Source organism: Poecilia latipinna, unplaced genomic scaffold (assembly GCF_001443285.1).
Source record: "Poecilia latipinna isolate Pla-1442-1.1 unplaced genomic scaffold, P_latipinna-1.0 Scaffold402, whole genome shotgun sequence".
NCBI lineage: Eukaryota > Metazoa > Chordata > Actinopteri > Cyprinodontiformes > Poeciliidae > Poecilia > Poecilia latipinna.
The window spans coordinates 805,517-826,319 of NW_015113018.1; the positions used below are offsets into that span (position 1 = coordinate 805,517).

At 40.4% G+C, this 20,803-nt stretch overlaps 2 protein-coding genes and 1 long non-coding RNA gene across 4 annotated transcripts in view; 1 reads left to right on the forward strand and 2 right to left on the reverse strand.

The window, feature by feature from the left end:
- Positions 1-209: 209 nt before the first annotated feature.
- Positions 210-7,516, reverse strand: LOC106950482 (PWWP domain-containing protein MUM1). 2 transcript variants are annotated; one of them, XM_015037383.1, is made up of 14 exons: positions 7,295-7,516; positions 6,686-6,820; positions 6,295-6,593; positions 5,204-5,450; positions 4,858-4,977; positions 4,707-4,777; positions 3,100-3,182; positions 2,920-2,980; positions 2,764-2,839; positions 2,295-2,345; positions 1,972-2,213; positions 941-1,162; positions 755-843; positions 210-647 (listed from the first exon to the last, which is right to left on the reverse strand). In XM_015037383.1, the coding sequence occupies exons 2-14, from the start codon at positions 6,690-6,692 to the stop codon at positions 548-550; spliced, it is 1,668 nt and encodes a 555-aa protein (XP_014892869.1). In that variant the 5' UTR covers positions 6,693-6,820; positions 7,295-7,516; the 3' UTR covers positions 210-547. The 2 variants fall into 2 exon arrangements, with proteins under 2 accessions (XP_014892869.1, XP_014892868.1); XM_015037382.1 differs by having other exon boundaries at positions 4,858-4,998; positions 7,295-7,515.
- Positions 7,517-9,050: 1,534 nt separating this feature from the next.
- LOC106950486 (kinesin-like protein KIF26B) overlaps positions 9,051-20,803 on the forward strand; it is an 88,913-nt gene continuing 77,160 nt past the window's right edge. The window contains exons 1-2 of the mRNA XM_015037386.1: positions 9,051-9,802; positions 13,026-13,418. Of these exons, the coding sequence (XP_014892872.1) occupies positions 9,749-9,802; positions 13,026-13,418 (447 nt within the window). The 5' untranslated portion in view covers positions 9,051-9,748. The remainder of the gene's footprint in view (positions 9,803-13,025; positions 13,419-20,803) is intronic.
- LOC106950488 (uncharacterized) lies at positions 13,230-18,169 on the reverse strand. The gene is made up of 3 exons (XR_001425618.1): positions 17,879-18,169; positions 17,643-17,785; positions 13,230-13,314 (listed from the first exon to the last, which is right to left on the reverse strand). It is a non-coding gene; the product is annotated as an uncharacterized LOC106950488 (long non-coding RNA).

A 20,803-nucleotide genomic window follows, 5' to 3' on the forward strand; every position in this document is an offset into this window, starting at 1 on the left:
CTGTTTCCATAAATAATAGTAACTTTAACACAGGATAAAGCCTGAGGGTGTGACGAGAATTTTGAGAATTATCTGACATCATCTACCAGGTGTTCCTCTGTATCGATTAAAGACAGGTATTCAAAGAGATTAGAAGGGAAATTGTAAAAGTTAAACAGATTTATAGGATTTCCTAAACAAAATTTCTGCTAAATGACTGCAGAGATGAATTTCCAGAAAGAGGAAGCCAAGGCTTTATTTGTACACAGCAAGCATTCATTCAATATGCATTTTCGCACAAGCAAATGCAAAAAAAAAGAAGAAAAAGAAAAAAAAGTGCTTCTTAAATGCTCTGAAACTTTTAACGATATTATTTAATAGATAAGCCCAATTTTTTAAAATTATAAGTGTAAAAAAATAATTAAAAAAAGACATACTTGCTTAAAATAATAAAGGATATTAAAGAAGTCGTCATGTTGCATTGTTTTGCGGGGCAAGTTTTTTTTAATATTTCAGATAGTAAAAAAAAAAAAAAAAAACGAAAAAAAAATGCATCTGTTCCCCAGTTTTAACTGATAGAGTCAGAAAATAATTCAAGTCCTGTATTCTGAAGCTGTGACTTCCTCCACATCTGCCGTTCAATCATCAGGTCAAACTCTTGCCTTTCTCTAGAAAAAGGTAAAAAGGAAGAAAAGATCATTCATCAGTTTCAAATATGGGCAAAGATATTGTTTTTATTTTACACCTTTCACATTTGAAAACACTCAAATCCTACCTGTTGCTAATGCATCGCCCTTTCAGGTACTTCTCCTCTGCCTTTTTGACCGAAACGTTGTCCACCCCAGCAATGGCATAAATGATAGCCTGCATAAAAAGACAAGAAAATTACAAGTTAAAAAATAAAATGAGAGACTTGTGTGCGCAAAAATGTAATCAGTAATATGTGCGAGTCTTCTCTGACCTCCGGTAGAAGCACATCTAGGACAAAAGGGACGCGCTCCATCGACTTCACGTCGGCGAGGCGAGGAGATTTGGGCACAGCTTTAGCGTAGAGCTCATTTAGGTACCAGTAGACCCGATCCAGCTGCTGGTCGTCCTCCAGGTAAATGTTCACCACTCTCCGTCTTTTGGCACTCAGAAAAGAGCGGAGCCATCTGGACTCCTGCTGCCCTCGGATCACGGCCTGCAAGCAGATTAAATTAATTAATTAAGCAGAGAAATTAAAACAAACGGTAAAGTTTGTTTGGAATACATTCATATCAGTTAAATCAGCACTGCGACTCTTTAACTGAGTAAATACCCGTCACAGGTGCTCGGTAGTTATTGTCTGAACAAGTTTTCTGCAGAACAATATGCTTTCTGACGCCCAGAGGCAGGCACAGCTTTCATGTTGGAAGTAAAAGTTCAAGCTGTGGTAGCTGAGGAACAACATGATGTTGATAAAAACAAACAACAACAAAAAAACAATAATCACTATTGTTAAACATGCATCGCTACTGTTATTGGTCAGTTTAAAACAGATGGTTATATTGTGTACTATGGATCACTTCCCTAATGCATATCTCACACCTAAAAAGACAGACTGAAGCTATAGATTAAAGGTATAACATTTCCCCCATGACAAAGACTGCATGCTGTTAGTATGAAGCAGATCTGAAAACCTCCCATCTTTACTGGGAGGACGACTACTACCAGCCAAAACCTGTGCAGGTATCACAACTGCTAGAGAACCATAAGAAAATAAAAAAATACTCAAATATTAAGATTTTTGAAGATATCAGAGATTTCACCAAAGACTAAGTTAAACTACAGGCTCAGCTCCTCAGATGTAAGTCAGTAAAGAAATAATACTTTATGCTAACCCAAACTACCCCAAAGTTTAAAGGCAAAGTCTCCTGGTCAAACCACTTCTATCCACCTCAGTAGATATAAAAAGGATGTGAAATGTGAAGGAAGACGCTCTGCAACAGCAGCAGAAATAAAGAATCCTACCAGGAGACGTTTCTCCACCATCCGCTGCTTGACAATGAAATGAACCAGCTTCTCATTGGCTCGGTTGTGGGCAGCATGAGTTCGGTCCGGCAGCAGCCTCTTGGAGCAGGTGGAAACGTCTTTGTGCTTCTCGCCAACGCTGTCCTCCTGGTGATGTTCACACGGTTCCTCCATTACGACATCACTGGTGATTGTTAGTCTCTCTGAGGCAGCCTGCGGATACTTCCTCCTCACCGGATAGCCTGTTGCAAAAACAGTAACAGTGATTAGTTTTGCAGCGTCAGACGTCTGCGAAGGCGTCGCTGTCTGATGAAGAAACTTACTCATGTCATGATTACAATACTCAATGAAGGAGCCTGAAAATGAGCCGCATGCTGAGAGCAAAACAGAGAAGGAAACATGGTAAGAAGTCGCTTCACAAAGTAAAACAATGCTTACATAAAATGAAAGTCGGAGGACTTTATCATATTTGGTCTGTGTCAAATGCAGACAGTCTACATCCATTTCCAAAGGACTGGAGAAAGTAGAAAACAAAGGACTTTCAACATCACCTCAAACAACAAACGTTTTGTTAAAGTCCAGTCTGATTTCTCCTCTGCCTGCTGATTTACCTGCTCCGCCACTTTACGGGTCGTAGAAACGCACTTTGGTTTCTCGCCTATGAAATCCACATCATGCTTTTGTTCTGATACTTCTATTCTTATACTTCCTGTTTTTTGTTTTTAGTCTAAAGCACTCGAGGATCAGCCTACTGCAAAGCGGACAGCAGTTATTACTGTAATTCCTACTGACCAATACGCATCCTGTAGTCTTCTATGAACTCCAAGGACCATGTAATAGCAGCCTCATATGACTCTTTGGCTTTTTGCTAGAGAAGAAACAAACTGTCAGGACAGCCTTCACAGACAACCTTCACAGATTAGTCAGTGGTGTTTGAACAGAGCTTACCATCAGTTCATCTGCTTCTTCACAGTCAAAGGGTTTCAAGGTTCTCAGAGGCAACGTGAACCTTCAGGAACAACATTTGAAATGTTATGTTGCGCTCAATAACATTTCAGCAGAGATGCAGGTACAGGACGAAATGAGTAATGAGCAAATGAAAGAAAAAAACCAGATTTTTGTTCCTACCCCTTTTGTTTCTGAATCCCTGTGAACGCCTGGTCAACAAACATGACGCTTGCTTTCTTCTGTCTTCGGTTCACATTTTTTACCTGCAGAAAACAAAAAACAGCAGATGCTGCCTGAACTGAGTCATTATCAACAGGGAAACGACATAGGCTGAAAGGCCACTCAGAGAGGCAGAAGCCATTACTCCAAAAGCTAATGTTTAAGATGTGACCTGCGGTCTTATTAAACCAAATATCAAAGTGCTTAAATACCGTAGCCACATTTGGAAGAAAAAGGTTGCAAACCTGAATCTGATCTGTGAAGAACGGAGGAGGCCGTAGAGCTGTAACGATTCCTCGAATGAGTCGAGTTCAATGATTATTAAAATCCCTTGAGGTAAATTATCTGCCCCAAAGCTCTTAAATTATGTTTTATTGTTTAGTTGTTCAGGCCAGGTGATTATTTATGTTGCGCAACTCTCTCACTTCCGCCTCTGAGTTGTTGCTAAGTGTTAGCAGCATTACATCCAATTTTTAAGTTCGTTCCGAGGGGATTTTATTGATTGGTGATAATGTTTGGGTTTTTACTGTTTTTTGGGATCAATAAGCATCCTTAAAGTGACTGGTGCAATGCCTGGAGTACAGCAGCCTTTCTCCTCCCAGAGCTGCTTCCTGGTGGCGGTGAAGAGCGAACGGCAAGGAAGAGCGCTGCAGGAGAGCGGATAGACCGAACACAGAGGATAAATTTCATTTTATCCCAACAAATGGACGGCGGAGCGCGTTGTGGCGCCAAATGATGGAGCCAAATCCAGTCGCTAACATGAACACAAAACCTATAAATGGCTGTGAAATGTGGGAGTTCATCTATTAAACTGATTGAAGATGGATACATAAACTAAAAGCTGGTCTACAAACGTCTGAACGTTATTATTCAATTTCATACAATGTCATATTTTTTTTTTTAATTTTGCCAGATTAACTGGAAAATTGAGCTATTATGGTTACAGGTTACTTTTCTAAATTACAGGGATGTTATTGTTCAAGATGCACAAATAAAAAAAAAATGTTGATATCCAATAAGTAACACTGTGGTTATGGTAGAATTTACCGATAATTTACTTGATCAAATTTTAATTCGATAACTCAGTTAACTGTATGAATACAATGCTTGATTACTAAAATAACCATTTCTCTAGGTGGCAGCATCATCTGTTGGGGGTGTTCAGATGCAGGAGGGTCTGGTGCAACTCCAAAAATAGAAAATAGCAGCTTGAGGAAATGACAATATGTGGAAACACTGAGATGACATCTCAGCACATCAGGAAGTCAAAGTCTAGGTCCAAATGAGACCACAAACACACAACCAGAGCAGCTGCAAAGTGGCTTAAGGACAATAAAGTCAATGTTTGTTGTGGCCTTGGAAAATTTCTAAGCAGAACTGTTAAGATGTGTGGGAGCAACGACTCAGTTCTACCGGTTCTGTCTGGAGGAACGGCAAAAAAAAAATCCCAGCAAACTATTTTGAGGGACATATTAGTAGAAACAACTTTGCTAATACTAACTGAGCCTAGAATGAGAAATGTTCACTGTGAGAAAAACTTTAGTATCTCCTAATGTTTTCGTCCTTACCAATGCAGGCCAGTATGGATAGTTTCTACATCTGCCCCACACAAATGCTCCTTCTGTGATCGATGGAGGTTCTGCAAGACAACGATCAATTAAAAATCCAGTAGGGATTGTGGAGATCGTTTGCGTTCAGCCACTGCGGTTTTCTCCTTACTATTGTTTTTCTGCATCAGGAAACTTGGCAGATCTTCCTCCTCCTCATCTTCACTCTCATTTTCTTGTAAGGGCAGAGAGGGCAGCTGTTCCTCATCATGATGCAGTTCGATTGAAAGATCTGAAGATAGCAAAGAGTCATCTTTTTGGGGATTAGAGAGCAGACAAGACAAGGGAGTCAGAGGTCATTCCTGCATTCAGGAAAATTGTACAGTGCCAAATAATTATTTTTTAAAATATAGAGGCATTAAAACTGAATCTGAGACCAGCAAAAGGTGCAATTAGCTGAGCCCAGGGTTCTTTAGGACGTTTACTTTAGGTGCATTGAGACAAACATCAGACGGTACCTTGTTCAGCTGCATCAGGCTTCTGCAGCTCAAACTTCGGCCTCAAGCGTTTGGATGGCTGAGTGCCGTTTCCCTTTGCATCTCCAGTCATGGTCTTCCGCGTCCTACCACGCCGACGCTTCGTTGAAGTCCCGTTTTTCTGGGTTTGCGCCACGGCCCCTCTTTGTTTCAGTTGCCTTGGCTGAGAAGTTCGAGACTTTCTTTTTTGAGGTTTCACTTTGTGGCATGGTGGATCGTCCTCTGGAGTCTGCAGCAACATGAAAAGATGCTATACTGTATTAAACGTGTCACTCAAATGATATTACACCATTTAACTTTAAGTGGGTTCCCTCGGGTATGAAATATCTGGGTATACGACTTCACTCGATTCTACAGGAAATAATGCTACTGAATGTGGAACCGCTTCTTCAGAAGATAAAAACTAATCTTAATAAGTGGGCAAAACTGAAACTCTCTTTATGGGGAAAGGTGAATGTTATAAAAATGGTGATAGCCCCATTATTAAATTATGTGTCCATGATGGTGCCTGTTGACATCCCATCCCAGGTTTACAAACAGTATGAGACTTACGTTAAGGACTTACTTTGAAACAAGAAGAAACCCAGAATTAGAAAATGTGGTGTGCCAGAGACTCGGGGAGCATGGCCCTGCCTAACGTAAGGCTATATAATCTCACATTTGAAATGTCTAGGTTGTCCAAATATTTCGAAAGGGGAGAAACAAAGCTGAGCTGGATGAATACTGAAGAGTTAGTGAACCCTTCCAGACCAAGTGGTTATTTTCCACTCTCTGGTTTTCATAAAGTGTTGATTTGCCAATACCACTTTTTGCCAATTCAGATTTTTTTTAAAGAAAGATAACATAAAAACGTTTTTTTTTTTTTTATTACTTTTTATCGTCGCTTTTCTGGTTACGATTGATATTTTAATCTAAAATATCAAGGCCATATCACCCATCCCTTCGCATTAATGTAATGCCTTCAGAGATAAAAAAAACAAAATTTTTTTTTTGATTTTCCAAATGGACAGTGCATCTCTAAAGCTAAAAAAATGCCAAAGCATATCTCAGTAAAAATTTACTTCACACCTCACCTTTGCTTGAGTGGTAAATTCAGCGTACTCCAGCGGCTCTTCATCAGCTCTGGGGGAGGAGAGTGAAATGTTGGATGTGGAGGAGCAGTGCACAGGCATTGAAGTCACACTAATGGCTTCTTGTGTCCGTCTTCTTCGTCCCTTGCATCTCTTGGGTGTAACTGGTTCAGATTCTAAAGCAGGCAAGCTGAGATTGGAGATATTATCGAAAATGGGCACTTGTGCAGATGACGGCGACGGGACATTATTAAAGACGGGTGACTCTTTGGAGTCACTTTTCCTTATTTTACGAGGTCTCCCTGGAAGATAATACAAAGATAACCTCAAGTCAATAAACAGTTGAGCTTTGAAATAGAACAACATGGACAATGCAGGAGATTAAATGCTGTACCTCTCATTGTTGTGTGGCTCAGTGTGCTCCTCTCATTGAAATGATGTGCTTTGAGTTTGTTGGCAGACAGATGAACATGAGTACAGAAGCGACATTACCAGGGGAAATGTCATCCACCCGGGCAATATGAATGTCCTTTGTAACAATAAAGTTGACAGACAGATAAAGAAATGAATGGAGAAATTATTAAGCAATAAATTGTACACTGGTGAATTCATGTTAAATACGTTGTCTAACTCTTAGTAAAATGACGGGAATGTGTGCATTGCTACAGCTTTGTTTACTACAATGTGTCAAAACAAGCAAGCTCAGCAGTTGAATAATAAGTAAGCATTAAGATCATATCCAGATTGAAAAATGCATACAAACAACGAAATAACCTGCAAAACAAGCTAGTTCATTTTGGAAAATGCGCCATAACAACCCAAAAATGTCTGCTGATATTTTTATTGCACAAGGTTTTAATTTAAAGCATTATCATTTGAAGCTTAAAAGCCAAAATGTGAGATAATAACGTACAAATAACTTGCGCAAAGCAAGAGGTGGGATGTCAAAACATAAGAAGCCAACTGCCAACACTAACAAAATTAGCTACAGATTGAAACTCACCGTAAACGCTGTGATTGTTCAGAAACCCAGAGGCATCATGCGTCCCAGTACCTGCTCATATTTACTGCAGCACCAGGTCGCAAAAGGCAGAAAGACAAAGTGCTGAAAACTAGCTAAATATTAGACGGAAAACCGAAAGCAACGCGATATCAACACAAATTCCTGTTTGGAACAAGACATGACTCTTGCTTCCATTCGCGGGCTGTGAAGCGCTCTAAAAGAATTAACCAAACGCCACCTCGTGGCCCGGAGGGCAAGTAACAGCTGGTTTGAAATGCACTTTTTTAAATTTTCTTTAAAATTACACTCATATTATGTAAATTACAAAACTTATTTATAGCAGAAACTCAACTCACTAAGTAAAACACACTATATAGATTAATCACACTGAGATGAATGCTTTTAAGTCTTTATTTTTGTTGATCATGGTAATCTTCAACTTACAGCCTTTGAGAACCCAACATTTTAGATTTGAATAAAAGAAAATCCGGGCTCTCGGTCTCAATGTTAAAATTTCTACTTAAAGGACTTTTTAAGGTACTTTTAATATAACAAATAAGCCTCATTGCAGCACATAATTTATTATGTAACTCTATACTTCATGTAGACAGAGACAATGCAAATACATGTAAGTAAAATGGATAATATCAAAAAGTTGAGTTCAGTATATAAATTCAAAAAGAGAATCTCTGATATTCAGAGTGATATTTTGACATACAATATTACAGCACAGCTCATTGAAATCTAAAACTAATTTTCACATAAATATTTAATAAATAAAGATTTTAAAGACATAACTGTTTTTGTAACAAAGAATCATTGCTAAAAAAAATTGCTGCATCCAAGTGTATTAACGGAAGGTTGAGTGGAAGAACCATGCATAAACAGCCTGGACAACTGCAGACAAAGACCTGATCAGGCATTGGGAATTGACGCTTTCCATTTTCAAGCAAGTTAAGTTAGTGTTTCATTTCGAAAATGATAAAATATGCAAAAAGGTTCCACCTTTTTTGTTTGTTTGTTTTGTTTTTAGGACTGAAAAGAAGAGCATCAACGAAATATTTGGAATAACAACTCTGTGTTTTCTTTATGATTTATATTTTATTTTAAGAGAAAATTTCAACATATGTATTTTTCTCTTTGTGGCTGAAATGTTTCGCATTACACGTTTAACTTATAATTAGCTCAACAGTACAGTCCTTTTCCCCACCGGACGTGGTTTTACCAGTAATAACCCCACGTGGCCTGCAGAGGCCAGTGTGTACCCGCCCCTCTACTGATCACGTTTGTTTTTTGTGAGTAGTTGAACACAGGGGTCTTCTCTGCGATGCAAATCAATTCAGATTTGTCCTCCAGCAGAGATCTCCTGATCTTCATAAGGTGGAATCAGGATAATTAAACAGAAGTTTTGACTTGAAGTCTGGAGCTGCTAGCACAGCAGCAGGAGACCTGATGGACCAGCCCACTCTACTCTATTACAGGTTTGCTTAATTTTAAACATCTTGACAAAAAGTATGAGAAAAATTTCCTACTCTTAAACACTTAAAACTGCTTACATATTATCATTATTATTTTTATTATTACACACAATGATTACTAGGGATCTAAAACTGACATATTCTGAGATAAAGTCCTCCAAATACAAAGGTTTCCCATATTTTTCAGGTGTCTAGACAGTAAACACAGAACATGAATATATTTATATATAGTTGGGGGGGTTTCTCTCTCTCTCTGACGCATGTAGTCCAGATGCCACTCAGCTGGAACATCTGGACGTGTGATTGGCCTAAGGTCGATGAGGGGCAGGTTGGCCCCGCCCTCATCCAGATGTGCGTCTCGCTCCAGTGTCCTTAGTCCACTGCTGGCTGCAGCAGAGTGCGGAGCGTCGTGAAGTCAACAGGAGGGTGCGCATGGGTCCAGTTAAAGTTCCAAAAGCGAGGCGCACGCAGACTCTCGTCGCTGAGGTGCTTTTTTCAGTCGGATGCCACCCATTCTGACATGCGTTGATCATGTTTTGTGATCTTCACGGTAGACTTCACCCTGGAGGAGTTAGATCTACCTGAGCGGGTTAAGATGCAGAGCTAATGGAGACAGGCAGGGCTGAGCGCGGTGCCACTCCAGCGCGCTGAGCACAGAGCCACAGAGCCTCATTCAGTGCGGAGCGCAGTCTGCCGCATGACTTGTGCATCTTTTCTCTGCGCTGCAACTATTTCTGGCTCAATTTTCACCAAAGAAGCCGGTTTTGTTTTCCTTGCAGCTTGATGGGGATCACACCTCTCACCACATGCGTCTGACTACGGCGTGAGGTGTACCGCAAGACCGAGACGAGCGACCTGCAGGGGCGTGCAGTTAATTGAAATCGATCCAGTGGTTGTTTTTTTTTTTTGAATGTGAAGCGGCAGAAGAGGTCATTTCTCCTCTCCTCCTCCTTCTCCCCCTCCTCTTACCTACAACATGACTTCACTGTCGGGGACTAGGGAGAGGAGCAGCCGGAGCAGAAAACATGGGGTAGGTTTTTTATTTTTAAATTCCGGATGAATTGGTGCTTCTCTGTGTGTAAACCTGGAAAATCTAAAAACTTCTCATCCATTCACTGCTCCACCCACTACAATGAAGTGCAGCTTGCTTCCATCTTTAGCTGGTCATAAATATACAACCTGATGACAGCTCTCATTAGGTTTGTGTCCATGCGTAGTTCACACATCACTGCTCATAGTGTCACATCGGTGGGTTTAAATTCATCACGCTGCATCTCTTTAATTATCACTGCCAAGTCAGGTGTTATTCTCACTCTCACACCTGTGCTTCTGGCTCTTCTGCAATTAGCTTCAGTTTATTGCACAGGGTTTGGTCATAATATAGCAGCCTCGCCACTTCCCCACCCATCATTTTTATACATAGCTGCTTTTTTATGGCCATAGAATTAGTGGCCCTGCAGCCACTACACCAGAATGTCTAATTCAACCTCGAAAGATCCACTTCTCACCTCATGACACTCAGTTGTTCACATTACTAAGTCAGACCAGTTTGCAATAACTTGAATTTTTTGTAATGTACTGCTATTTTTTTTTGTTGAGGAGCTGAGACTCTGTACCTAAAGCTCCCATTTACCTCCCTCTCCTCTCTACCATTCATCATGAACTCCTTCTCTAGAGTCAGGGACGTAACCCAAACCTGGAGGGAGCGGTCCACCTTTTTCTGGTTCAGAACTGGAAATGATGAGAATGGTCAGAACTAAGTCCAAAGATGCCAACAGAACCACATCATCTGCAACAGAAAGATAAAACTCAGAGATCTCACAACCAGATATTCTTCCCTCCACTACTAAGCCTTGAAGTCTTGCTCATGAATACAACAAATAGGACTGGAGACAAGTGGCAGCCCTGGTTGATCCCCCAACATTCACTGGGAAAAATCTCAGCTTTGTGCTGAGAATAAGCAAACAGTTCTTGCTTCGGTCATACAACCAAGTCTCTACAAGCATCCCTGTTCTCAGTGTAACTGCAGCAACACCAACAGAAAAGCTTCAGTGGCCCAAAAAGAGCCAAAAAGACAGACTGCTCGGAAATCCTGCAAAGGTAAAGATCTAGTCCATAACAAACAACATTCCTCCTTGAACCAGCATTTCTAACATCCTAGACAGGAATTTGTTGAGGTAGAAAGATAAGTGGAAGACTCTCTCCTTTTCTAAAAATTAGGACCACAATCTTGGTCTACCTTTCCACTTTTCCAACTGATCTTAAAGAAATGCGTCAACAACAACAACAGCCCCTGAACGTCCATAGCCCCCAGCACCTCGGGATAAATATTTGTCACTTCTGGCTCCCTGCCGCAGGGAAGTTGTTTCATTACCTTGGCAATGTTTGCCACAATGATTGTCTCAGTTTTCCCTGACTCATCAGACTTCGCCACCTGAGACAGAATGAATCCAGTGAGACAGTTCAGGCATCTGTTCAGGATGTCTGCTGGGTGCCTCCATTTGGAGGTTAACCAGGCTTTTCCCACCGGGAGAAGACGACTCCAGCGCCTACCCAAAACAAGCTGGAGAGACTTTATGCCTCTTCTGGCCTGGAAACACCTTGGACTCTCCACGAATGATGGGGGAGAAGAATATCAGGGGTGTGCAAATGAATGGATATCTGTTATGATATGTCCCAAATGTTGGCTGTCTCAATCATGAGATGTTCTTTCATATTTCATTTTTTTCTGGTTTTATCTCTATTTATGCATCCAAGCACGTGGCCCAAACATCAATGTAGAAGCTGCTGTTTGGTGCACATATGTGCCAAAGATTGTGGGAATTCTTAGTTATGATACATTTAATAAATCAGATTTCTTTCTGTTGGATCTGCCAAATTCTGATCAGAGTTGATCAATGGATAATTGGACAGCTGATTGCTTTTAGTCAGTGTTGCTGTCTTATGTTGTTAATACTCATTTATTTATATTCACTCTGGTTCATTTACTTGGCCCACTTTTTCTCATTTAGAGGCATGAAGGGGTCGTATTATTCATGCAGTTTATGGGTAAGAGGCGGGGTGAGGCCTGGACATGTTGCAAGTAGAGGGCCAACAAAGAAATCCACACACACTGCTTAGCTCAATTTAGAGCAGCCAATTAACTGAACATACATGTTTTGTGAACTGTGGGGGGAATGAAGTCCCTAGAGAAAATTCAGCCGTTCCCTGGGAGAATTCAAGTTAGTGAAGATTCAGACCAGTAAAGACAGCTAATTATCATCTGCATTCGCCAGCAAAATGTGTAAAACATGCAGTAGATAAGAGCTTTTATTCAATTTATAACTTATTCATATATATATACTGTGCACTCAGAAATGTTAGTAGTGCTGCTCTGCTTGTTCAAGAAAAAGGAAGAGCGTCATTGTTTTGCCTTCCTAGCAAAATGGCAACAGCTTAAAACATGCCATATGCTCTCACATTTATGCCGACCTTAACATTCCCTGAGCAACCTCTTGCCTTTATGTTCACACAGTGTTTTAAAGCAGGATCTATTATGCAAAATTCACTTTTCACACATTTTTGTACTTCCATTTGGTCTCAGCTGGTTTTAGCCTAATCACTTAGAAAAAAACACCTGCCCAGCCATTTTCTGGCAATAAGTTGATGTTTTTTGGCATCTGGAAAGTGAGTTGTTTCAAAAACCTCCCAAACAATCAACAGGCACCGCGCTGTTACCTAGCAACCGCAGCCGAGCCCAGCCCCATTACCTGGCAACCCCAGCCGAGCACAGCCCCATTACCTGGCAACCCAAGCTGAGCTCCAGCATGTTTGGTCAGCTGGTTTTACCACTGCGCTGTACAATGGCTGCTCGAAAAGACAAATGTTTTGTTGCTGTCTTACCATCCAGAAACCACTTGCTGCATTCTTGGTGGTTGTGCATGAGGCTCCACTTCTGCTTTTCAAAGATGTGCGGTTGTATAGTTGCAGATCTGCTTGAGTGTAAACATTGAGTTGGGGGGGCAGCAGCAGCTTATTTGGATTTAAAGTGACAAGATGCCCTAAAACAGCCCAATCTGAAAGGAGATCAACAATATTCAGGACTGAACACAGTAAAACCTCATTGTCTAAGAATGATTTTGTACAAAAAATTTAATGAACATGTTTTATTTAGCCCACAGACCTTTCCTAACCTGTTCAAGGAACCATAATGGGTCACCTTTAAGATATAGCTCGTCTTTCCTAACAGTGAAACTATCTATACATCCCCACAGATGCCTGACTCCTCCCCAACAAAATCGGCCTCCATTTTCCCAGACACATGGTGCCGAAAGGCCTACGAGGAAACCAGCCGCTCCGGCACTCGTCCAGCGCCAGAGGGAGCTGGCTCCATGCCCAGCTCCACTGGTACCCCTTCCCCAGGCTCAGGGATCTCATCGCCAGGATCCTTCTCTGGATCTCCAGGAACCATTTCCCCAGGGATTGGCACTGGATCACCGGGTTCTCTCGGTGGCTCTCCGGGTTTTGGGACAGGATCGCCGGCCTCGGGGAGCGGAAGTTCACCTGGAAGTGAAAGGGTGATATGGTGTGAGAACTGCAACACGCGTCTGACAGAGCTGAAGCGTCAAGCACTGAAACTGCTCATCCCAGGCCCGTACTCCAGCAAGGTAAAAACCGTTTGCTTCCCGGAGAACGTTTAAATCTGGCTCGCAGTCAGCAGCACAAAGTTTAAAATATTATTCCTTGATTAACTGCGACACTCAGACAGAGGCTGTCATTAACTTGGCAGTTCACGGAGGACTGGGGTTCAAATCATTCGCTTGTTTACAGTGTTGCTGTGTCATCAGAGTTATTGTTGCCATAAATCAAAGGGATGCTGTCATCCCATGAGATCCACCCCCGAGCTGAACAGAAGCAAAACAGCCTCTGGGATCTGGAAAATTTATATCTGCAGCTGCTAATCAGGTTCAGACAGAGTGACAAAACAAGATGGTGACCACAAACAAGAAGTCTGGTTGAGTTTTTGTTGTTGTTTCAATTACTTTCAGATCAGTTTATTTACATAGTGGCGTTTCACAGCTGTCAGCATAATGCACTTTACAAGACAAACAGCTCCAAGTCATATGGAAATAAGAAATGAAATCAGATTCCTTTCAATCAAATCATGCAGATTCAGACTCAGAGTCCAACTCCGAGTCTGTTTGTGCTCCAAGTGATCATCACTTTAAAGAAAATCATCATTTTAAAACTGCATTTGTATTTACAGAGATTGTCTTAATTTAATTATCTGAAATATTTAAATTAGATTAAAGATAAATCTGTAACGGGATAGATATGTTTAACAGAGTTGTACACAGTTATCCAGTTCAAAAAGAAATAGAGATGACTGAAATAGACCAACAGGTATTATTTCTTTTCCAGGATTGCTTCTTAAAACGGTCATAAAAGTCTATTTGTATATAATAAATGTATGTATTTCTTTTAGATCACGCTCTGAAACAGATTATTTTGATGTTTGGGTTCACTTGAGGCAAATACATAAAACATAACTGAAAAAAAAAGAATGAAAAAAGCAAACAATTGGTGTTGTTCATGCAGAGATTTTATACTTGAGCTACAAAAACACAAATTAACTCCTGGGAGAGCGTTTAACGTCCAATTTTTTCCAACTCTGGTTTGCCATGAATTTTATTTTCCTCTGTTGCAGCTGAATAACTTTAAGCTGTTGCCCACACATTGGCCTTGGGTTAATTGGTAACAAATACCAATATGCAGAACTGCATTAATAAAGAGCACAAAGCGAGCCTAAGCACTACATTTGGACTGCTAGAGTTATTGCTCAGCCTGTATGGAGTTTCAGGTTCTTTTAATTCAAGAGTTTAACTGTTTGACATTTTTTCAAAGCGCTGAGGTTTGCTGATGGTTAGAAGGCTATTAATTAGGAGCAATTTGGGAGTTTGGGTTCAGATCTTACTGATTACAGCCTTCTTTGTGGTTAAATGTATTGCAGTGGAGGAAGAACACAGTCAAAATGCTGCATCACAGCTGCTGTAGGTACTGCTTTTGAGAAACTTTTACAGAATTGTTGTTTTCATTTAGTCACATTATAAACACTGCAATATTTTTTAACACCATACTGAATAATTGTGGGAGCAGGAGACAAATAATACATGGTTTTAGTACTTTTTGACAATTAAATGGTCAAAAAATTCATAATTATGTACTGCTTTGTAGGTCTCTATTACATAAAATTTAAATAAAATACATCTGGCAAAACAAAATATGAAAAAAATGGGATGTAAAAAGGGGTGTAAATACATAATTTCTAATTTTATGCAGTATGCTCTTTTTATGGTTCTCTATCAAATCAGGATCATCCACACCAAGGTAAATATGACTCAACCCATGTACCTGTCAAGCTCTAATAAACCTCCCACTGCTGCTCTTTGATTTCCTCCTGTGATGTGGGTTTTTTTGAACCATGCATAAACACACCTGATGACTGTCTGGAAAGCTTTGATGCGCAAACAGAATCCTTTTTAGTTTTATTTGTTTTTGTTTGAACAAGCATCAGTTGAATCCTTCAGCAGCACTGTCAACTAGATCTTTTATGGTTTAGCAGAACTGGTTTAACACAGAAAGGCAGAGTTCACTCCCGGACCTCATTTACATGTTTTCTCTTGCCTGACATGCTAACTTTCCTCTCCAAAGCAACACATGAAGCAGTTAACATTTCCTGAATTGAATGATTCTCTTAACTTCTACGTCTTGCCCTTCTCCTTCCTGCTGTTTGCGGAGCTTCAGGGCAGAAGCAGGAGCTGTTTTGCTTGCTTTCAAATTCCTGTGGGTCATTACTGAATACCTTAACAGTTCAGTTATTTTAGCCAGGTAGAGTTTCCCGGCTGGCCTTTCCTTTGTTTAACCCAGATGTGAGTAAACTGACCTGTGCAGGTGTTCTGTGTCAAAGAAAAACCGAACTCATGTCCTTGATGAAGCAATGTGACCCAATAATCCTTCACCTTCAGCAAATGTCCTGGAACAGCAGTTCTCTCTGTGTGTGTGTGCGTGCGTGCGTGTGTGTTTCTTGCAGTGGTGTACTGTCAGAATGAGACCTGCTGTTATTCCCATGGGACAGTGGAGTGTGTGTGACCCCCATCAGACACACACGTAAAGGAATACTAACACACATTCATCAATTTTTACCAACCACACAAACCTCAGTTTGTCTCATGAATATGAATACATGACAGGTCACACGCACACACACACACACGCACACACACACACACACACACACACACACACACACACACACACACACACACACACACACATACATTCACAAACAGTCTAACCCTGATCTTAAACCAAGTCTGTACCGTCAAATTGAACAATTTATGCAGCTGTGACCTGCTTTTGGTCCCCCCAGAAAATACACAAACTTCCCACAGAGTGGCTGTGTAAACACATTAGTCCTCCCCACATGAAGGAAGCATCTCCACACACACATTATGTTAATGATGACCTTCACAGCTCGTACCTTTTGAATATTGCACTGCTTGCATGTCTGCAGTCTAGTGAGCCTCTGTCAGTTTGCGTACAAAAAAAGGGAAGATGATAGAATTAGCCTTTTGCCCAAATATGCCAGTGCAGATCATTCACTGGCAGAAGGTGTGAATATAAACTTGTCAGGCTTCTTTAACAGGTACATCTGTTTAGTTGCTTGTTAACACCAATTGTGATTCTGCCCAACCTAAAGCAGAAAGCAAACTACAGTGCAGGGCATTCTGGGTGAAATGCAACCAAAACAAACGAGAGTCTAAGGCTGCAGGAGAAATTTCTCTTGGTCTGACGCTGCTACGCTCTTCTTTACATTTTGCAAAGAAAGACGTTGCGCTCATGACCTCTTCTGAGGTTTTCGTGTTGCTTTCTGCAGCAGTTCTTTGTGCAGCGCCACCACACGTTACAATGGAGGAACAGGTTTCCAAAGGCTTTGAACTGTTTGACCCAGTGCAGTGAGGAAATTAACCGCACCAGCTGAAAATGTAACAAATGTTTCAGTTTTCGTCCCCAATCAAACTGAGCCTACCTGACAATCAGGTGTGAAAACACCCTTAGTTCATGGGCTTTTCAGAAACTGGTTATCTGAGTTTAGTGAAGAATGATCCAAAAAGAGGGAAAGTTTGAACAAGAATGCTTTGTTGATGTCAAAGGTGAACAGGTAACCTGGTTAAAGGTGATAGAAAGGTGACAGGAGCTCCAATAACAACTCATTACAACCATTACTGAACATGCAGCACATTGAACTCTGAAGCAGATGAAGAGAAGAAGAGCACACCCAGTACCACTCCTAACCCATACAACTCATACCTGGGAGTTCAAATTTGACAAAGGATTGAAAAAAAAAAACTTTGAACCTCATTTTAGACGTTAATGTCAGTGTCTAAATTGCTCCATCCTGCCTGGTGTCAAGAGTCCAGGTTGTGTTGGTGGCCTAATGGTGTGGGACACATTTACCTGTCATACTTTGAGTCTTTTGTAACAACTGAGCATTGCTCAAAAACAGCAACTTTCTGATTAATGTTTCCAACATCTTGTTGAATCTGTGCCATGAAAACTGGGCAGCAGTGAAGGCAAATATGATCCATCTCTGTAGTGGTAAACGAGTGAATAGTAGTTATTCCAATCAAGGTGATTCATCTATTTGTGAATTTAATAGGATGCACCTCATTATTGTATTTAATCATTACAGAGAAGCTTAATGGCTTGTGGTTTAAAATAGAGGTGACAGTTTCCAGATTAAACCACAGACGATAGACAAAAGGAGTATTGACAGCAGATATGAAAGAGCCGCTCTGTGTTTTTCCTTTTAGTGTGACTTAATTACTTACGTCAAATTAAAGTCAGACTCCTCTCAGATTGGTTTATCCGTCTAACTAGCACCGTTTTACAGGCAGCCGGATGTAGGAGTGTGTGCGGCATGCAGGTAATTTAGCTGGAGGCAGGTTGTATTAATGCAAAGCAAAATGGTGGCCTGCAGACTCGGAACGAGCAGAATGTGTTTCAGGTTTAGACACAGGAAAAGCAAATGACTCAAAAGCACATGTGGCGAAACAGCTGCACTCACTTGAGGCATTCGTCCCTGCTGTCCTGGTGTGTGTGGCTGTGCATTTATCAGCCGAATCCACGCCCAAATCATAAGTGGATGGAAGATGATCTGCTTTTGGTCACTTCAGGAAAGTGGGTCACTTGACGTTCGTCGGCTTCAGAAGTCTGTTTCTGATCAGCTGAAAGTCAAAACCATCCGTGTTTAGAAAGTGAAACATATACAACTGTAGATCAGACGTGGAAATGCAGCCAAAGAAGGACATGTTTGTAGCTTTATTCCCCTGGGAGGACCTCCTCCAGGAAGCTTGATTTAGCGAGATTGCTTTCATCTGCGCGTTTCTTTGTGTCTGTTTGAGTTTGTCATTTGAAGAACAGCGCTCGCTTCGCTGTGGGAGTTTCCTCTGGATATACATATTACACACGCACTTAAAATGTTTATATTAGCAAACCCACTAATGTGTCTGCCTACATTAGATGGTACATTAAACACTTGTCAGCAATTTCTGCCTCGGATAAGTTTTTGGTTTGAATGCCTGTCTCTAAAGCTAAGGTCAAAGAAACGACTCCAGGGAGAAATGGCATCCAGAATTATGTTGAATTATGTTCTGTATGTATCATTTTCTGCTTTCCCTTCTTAATAAACCAACTTTTTTGACAGAGGTTCTTTTTTATTAACATAATCTACTATTCTTTCACAGAAAAACAGTAAAAAAAAGAATGATTCAAACCAAATGAGGCTTTTAAATCTGCTCATAAAGACACGATTTGACTCTCCGGGTCATAATCTGCAGATATCCTCATCGACATTTTACACCAGTGTTGTAAAACCAGTGTTCATGTTTGTGCTGGGGAGGCTTATTAAAGAAACCAAGCTAAATCTGAAAGCGAGTCCATTCACCAGGTTGTGTGGGCGGTTGGCATGAACAGTGTGAGATTCCTACAATATGATGACAATAACTAAAAATACCACGGCTGTTACGATATATATGGAAAACAATTTGAATAAAAGTATATGATATTTACTTAAAAGCAACATGAAATCCTAACTCCTGAAAAAATAAGGCAATGTTTTATGATACAAATATAAACACCTGCTAAACCTAGAAGTGTTTTTAGTAAACATGTTTATTGCATTGAATATTATACTGCTGTACTTGTAATATTTGCAATGATTAATCAAAAAGCATGTCATAAACTCTCCTAGCTTTTCCAGCCAACAAATTAAGATTTCACACTCACTCTCATCAGTAAAGATAATCTCAGCCCCTGGATTATTGTCAGATGTTACAAGTAATTAGTCTATAATTTGTGCATTTATCAGATTAAGCCTTGAAATATCATCACTCAGAGGGATATTTAACTGCACAAGGGTAGATGGCTGTCCTGTAATAACCAAATCCCATAATACTAAGGCCTCTGGTAACCACGGCAGCTGGTGCTGCCTCTGCAGCGACATGTAACAGATGTGAGCTGCATACATATCTCTGTCAGTGTTAATGGGCTCCTCGTCTGTGTGTGTGTGGTAAGTGTGTGTGTGACTGTGAGAAGGGAAAGAGGGTGAAAATATATGGTATTAATGGAGATGATAGCCCATTTTAGTGTGTTTCCTGGGTTGTATAGTTCTCTCTCTGTGTGTAAGTAAGAAAGAGAGAAAGAGAAAACAATCATGGCCGCCTTATGCCTTTCAGGTGTGAAAAACATTACCATATAAAGAGGTGGCCTCATCAATAACAGTAAAACGGTGAGGATGGACGGAGGGAGGGGGACATGCTGATGCAGGCTCAATTTTTGAGCTTCTCTTAAGCCTCATGTCAATATAAAGCCAACCTACAAAAGGGCATACACCAGTTCACACAAATCTGGAACCAGTTCACACCAGTTCAGCATTAGCTATGACTGAAAAATTTTCAGTGAACAAATGAAAAAGCAAAACCTGAAGATTCGTGTGTATCTGTTGATGTAAATTTATCAAAAATTACCATGACTATGAACATGGTCGTAGTACAAATGGGCAACATGGAGGACTAACGTCTCAGCAAGATCTAGAGAAACTCATCCAGGCGTTTATCTTCAGTCACATCGATTACTGCAACAGTGTCTTCTCAGGTCTGTCTGAAAACGTCAATCCTCCAGCTGCAGCTGATCCAGAACGCTGCTGCTGGAGTTCTGACTAAAACCAGGAAGATAGAGCACATAAACCCAGTTCTAAAGTCCTACACTGGCTCCCTGTAGCTCAGAGAATAGACTTTAAAATACTGTTGTTAGTTTATAAATTACTGAACGGCTTATTACCACAATATATTAAAGATCTACTGTTGTCATAGCAACCTTTCAGAACCTCTCAGGTCTCCTGGTTCTGGTTCTGCTCTGCATCCTCAGAACCAGAACCAAACATGGAGAAGCAGCATTCAGCTTCTATGTACCACAAATCTGGAACAAACTACCTGAAAACTGCAAAACAGCTGAAACACTGAGTTTCTTTAAATCTCGACTAAAACCCACCTGGTTAGAGTTACTATTGATACATAATCAATTGATGAACAATTTGATGTAAAAATGTAATGTTTCAATTGTTGACTGTGTGTTCTATGACTTTGTATTTTTGTGTTTTATGATGTAAATCACCTGGAAATACCTTGTTGCTGGAAGGTGCTATGCAAATAAAAATTGATTGATTGATGGAAATGTTTATCATATTTTCAGGTAATTTATTCCACCATAATAAAGTATTTAAACATGTATTGCAATATGGTAAAACACAAATACTGCTCTTGAATAAAACAAATCAAAAAAGAAAAACCTACAAATTACGGAATAATCCACTTCAGGATCCCAGTTACATTAATTGGAACCATTTATATTCGTAATAAGCAGCTAAATTTTCTATGGCTAACTGAAAAGTTGCAAAGCAAGATTACTGCAGATTAACAAAGGGAGTCATTTT

Coding starts and splice junctions, on each gene's coding strand:
- LOC106950482 (XM_015037382.1), bottom strand. Junction 3,183..4,706: donor ATCCATACTGGCCTGCATTG/GTAAGGACGAAA, acceptor TGTTTTCTGCAG/GTAAAAAATGTGAACCGAAG. Junction 2,840..2,919: donor AAGAAGCAGATGAACTGATG/GTAAGCTCTGTT, acceptor TTTCTTCTCTAG/CAAAAAGCCAAAGAGTCATA.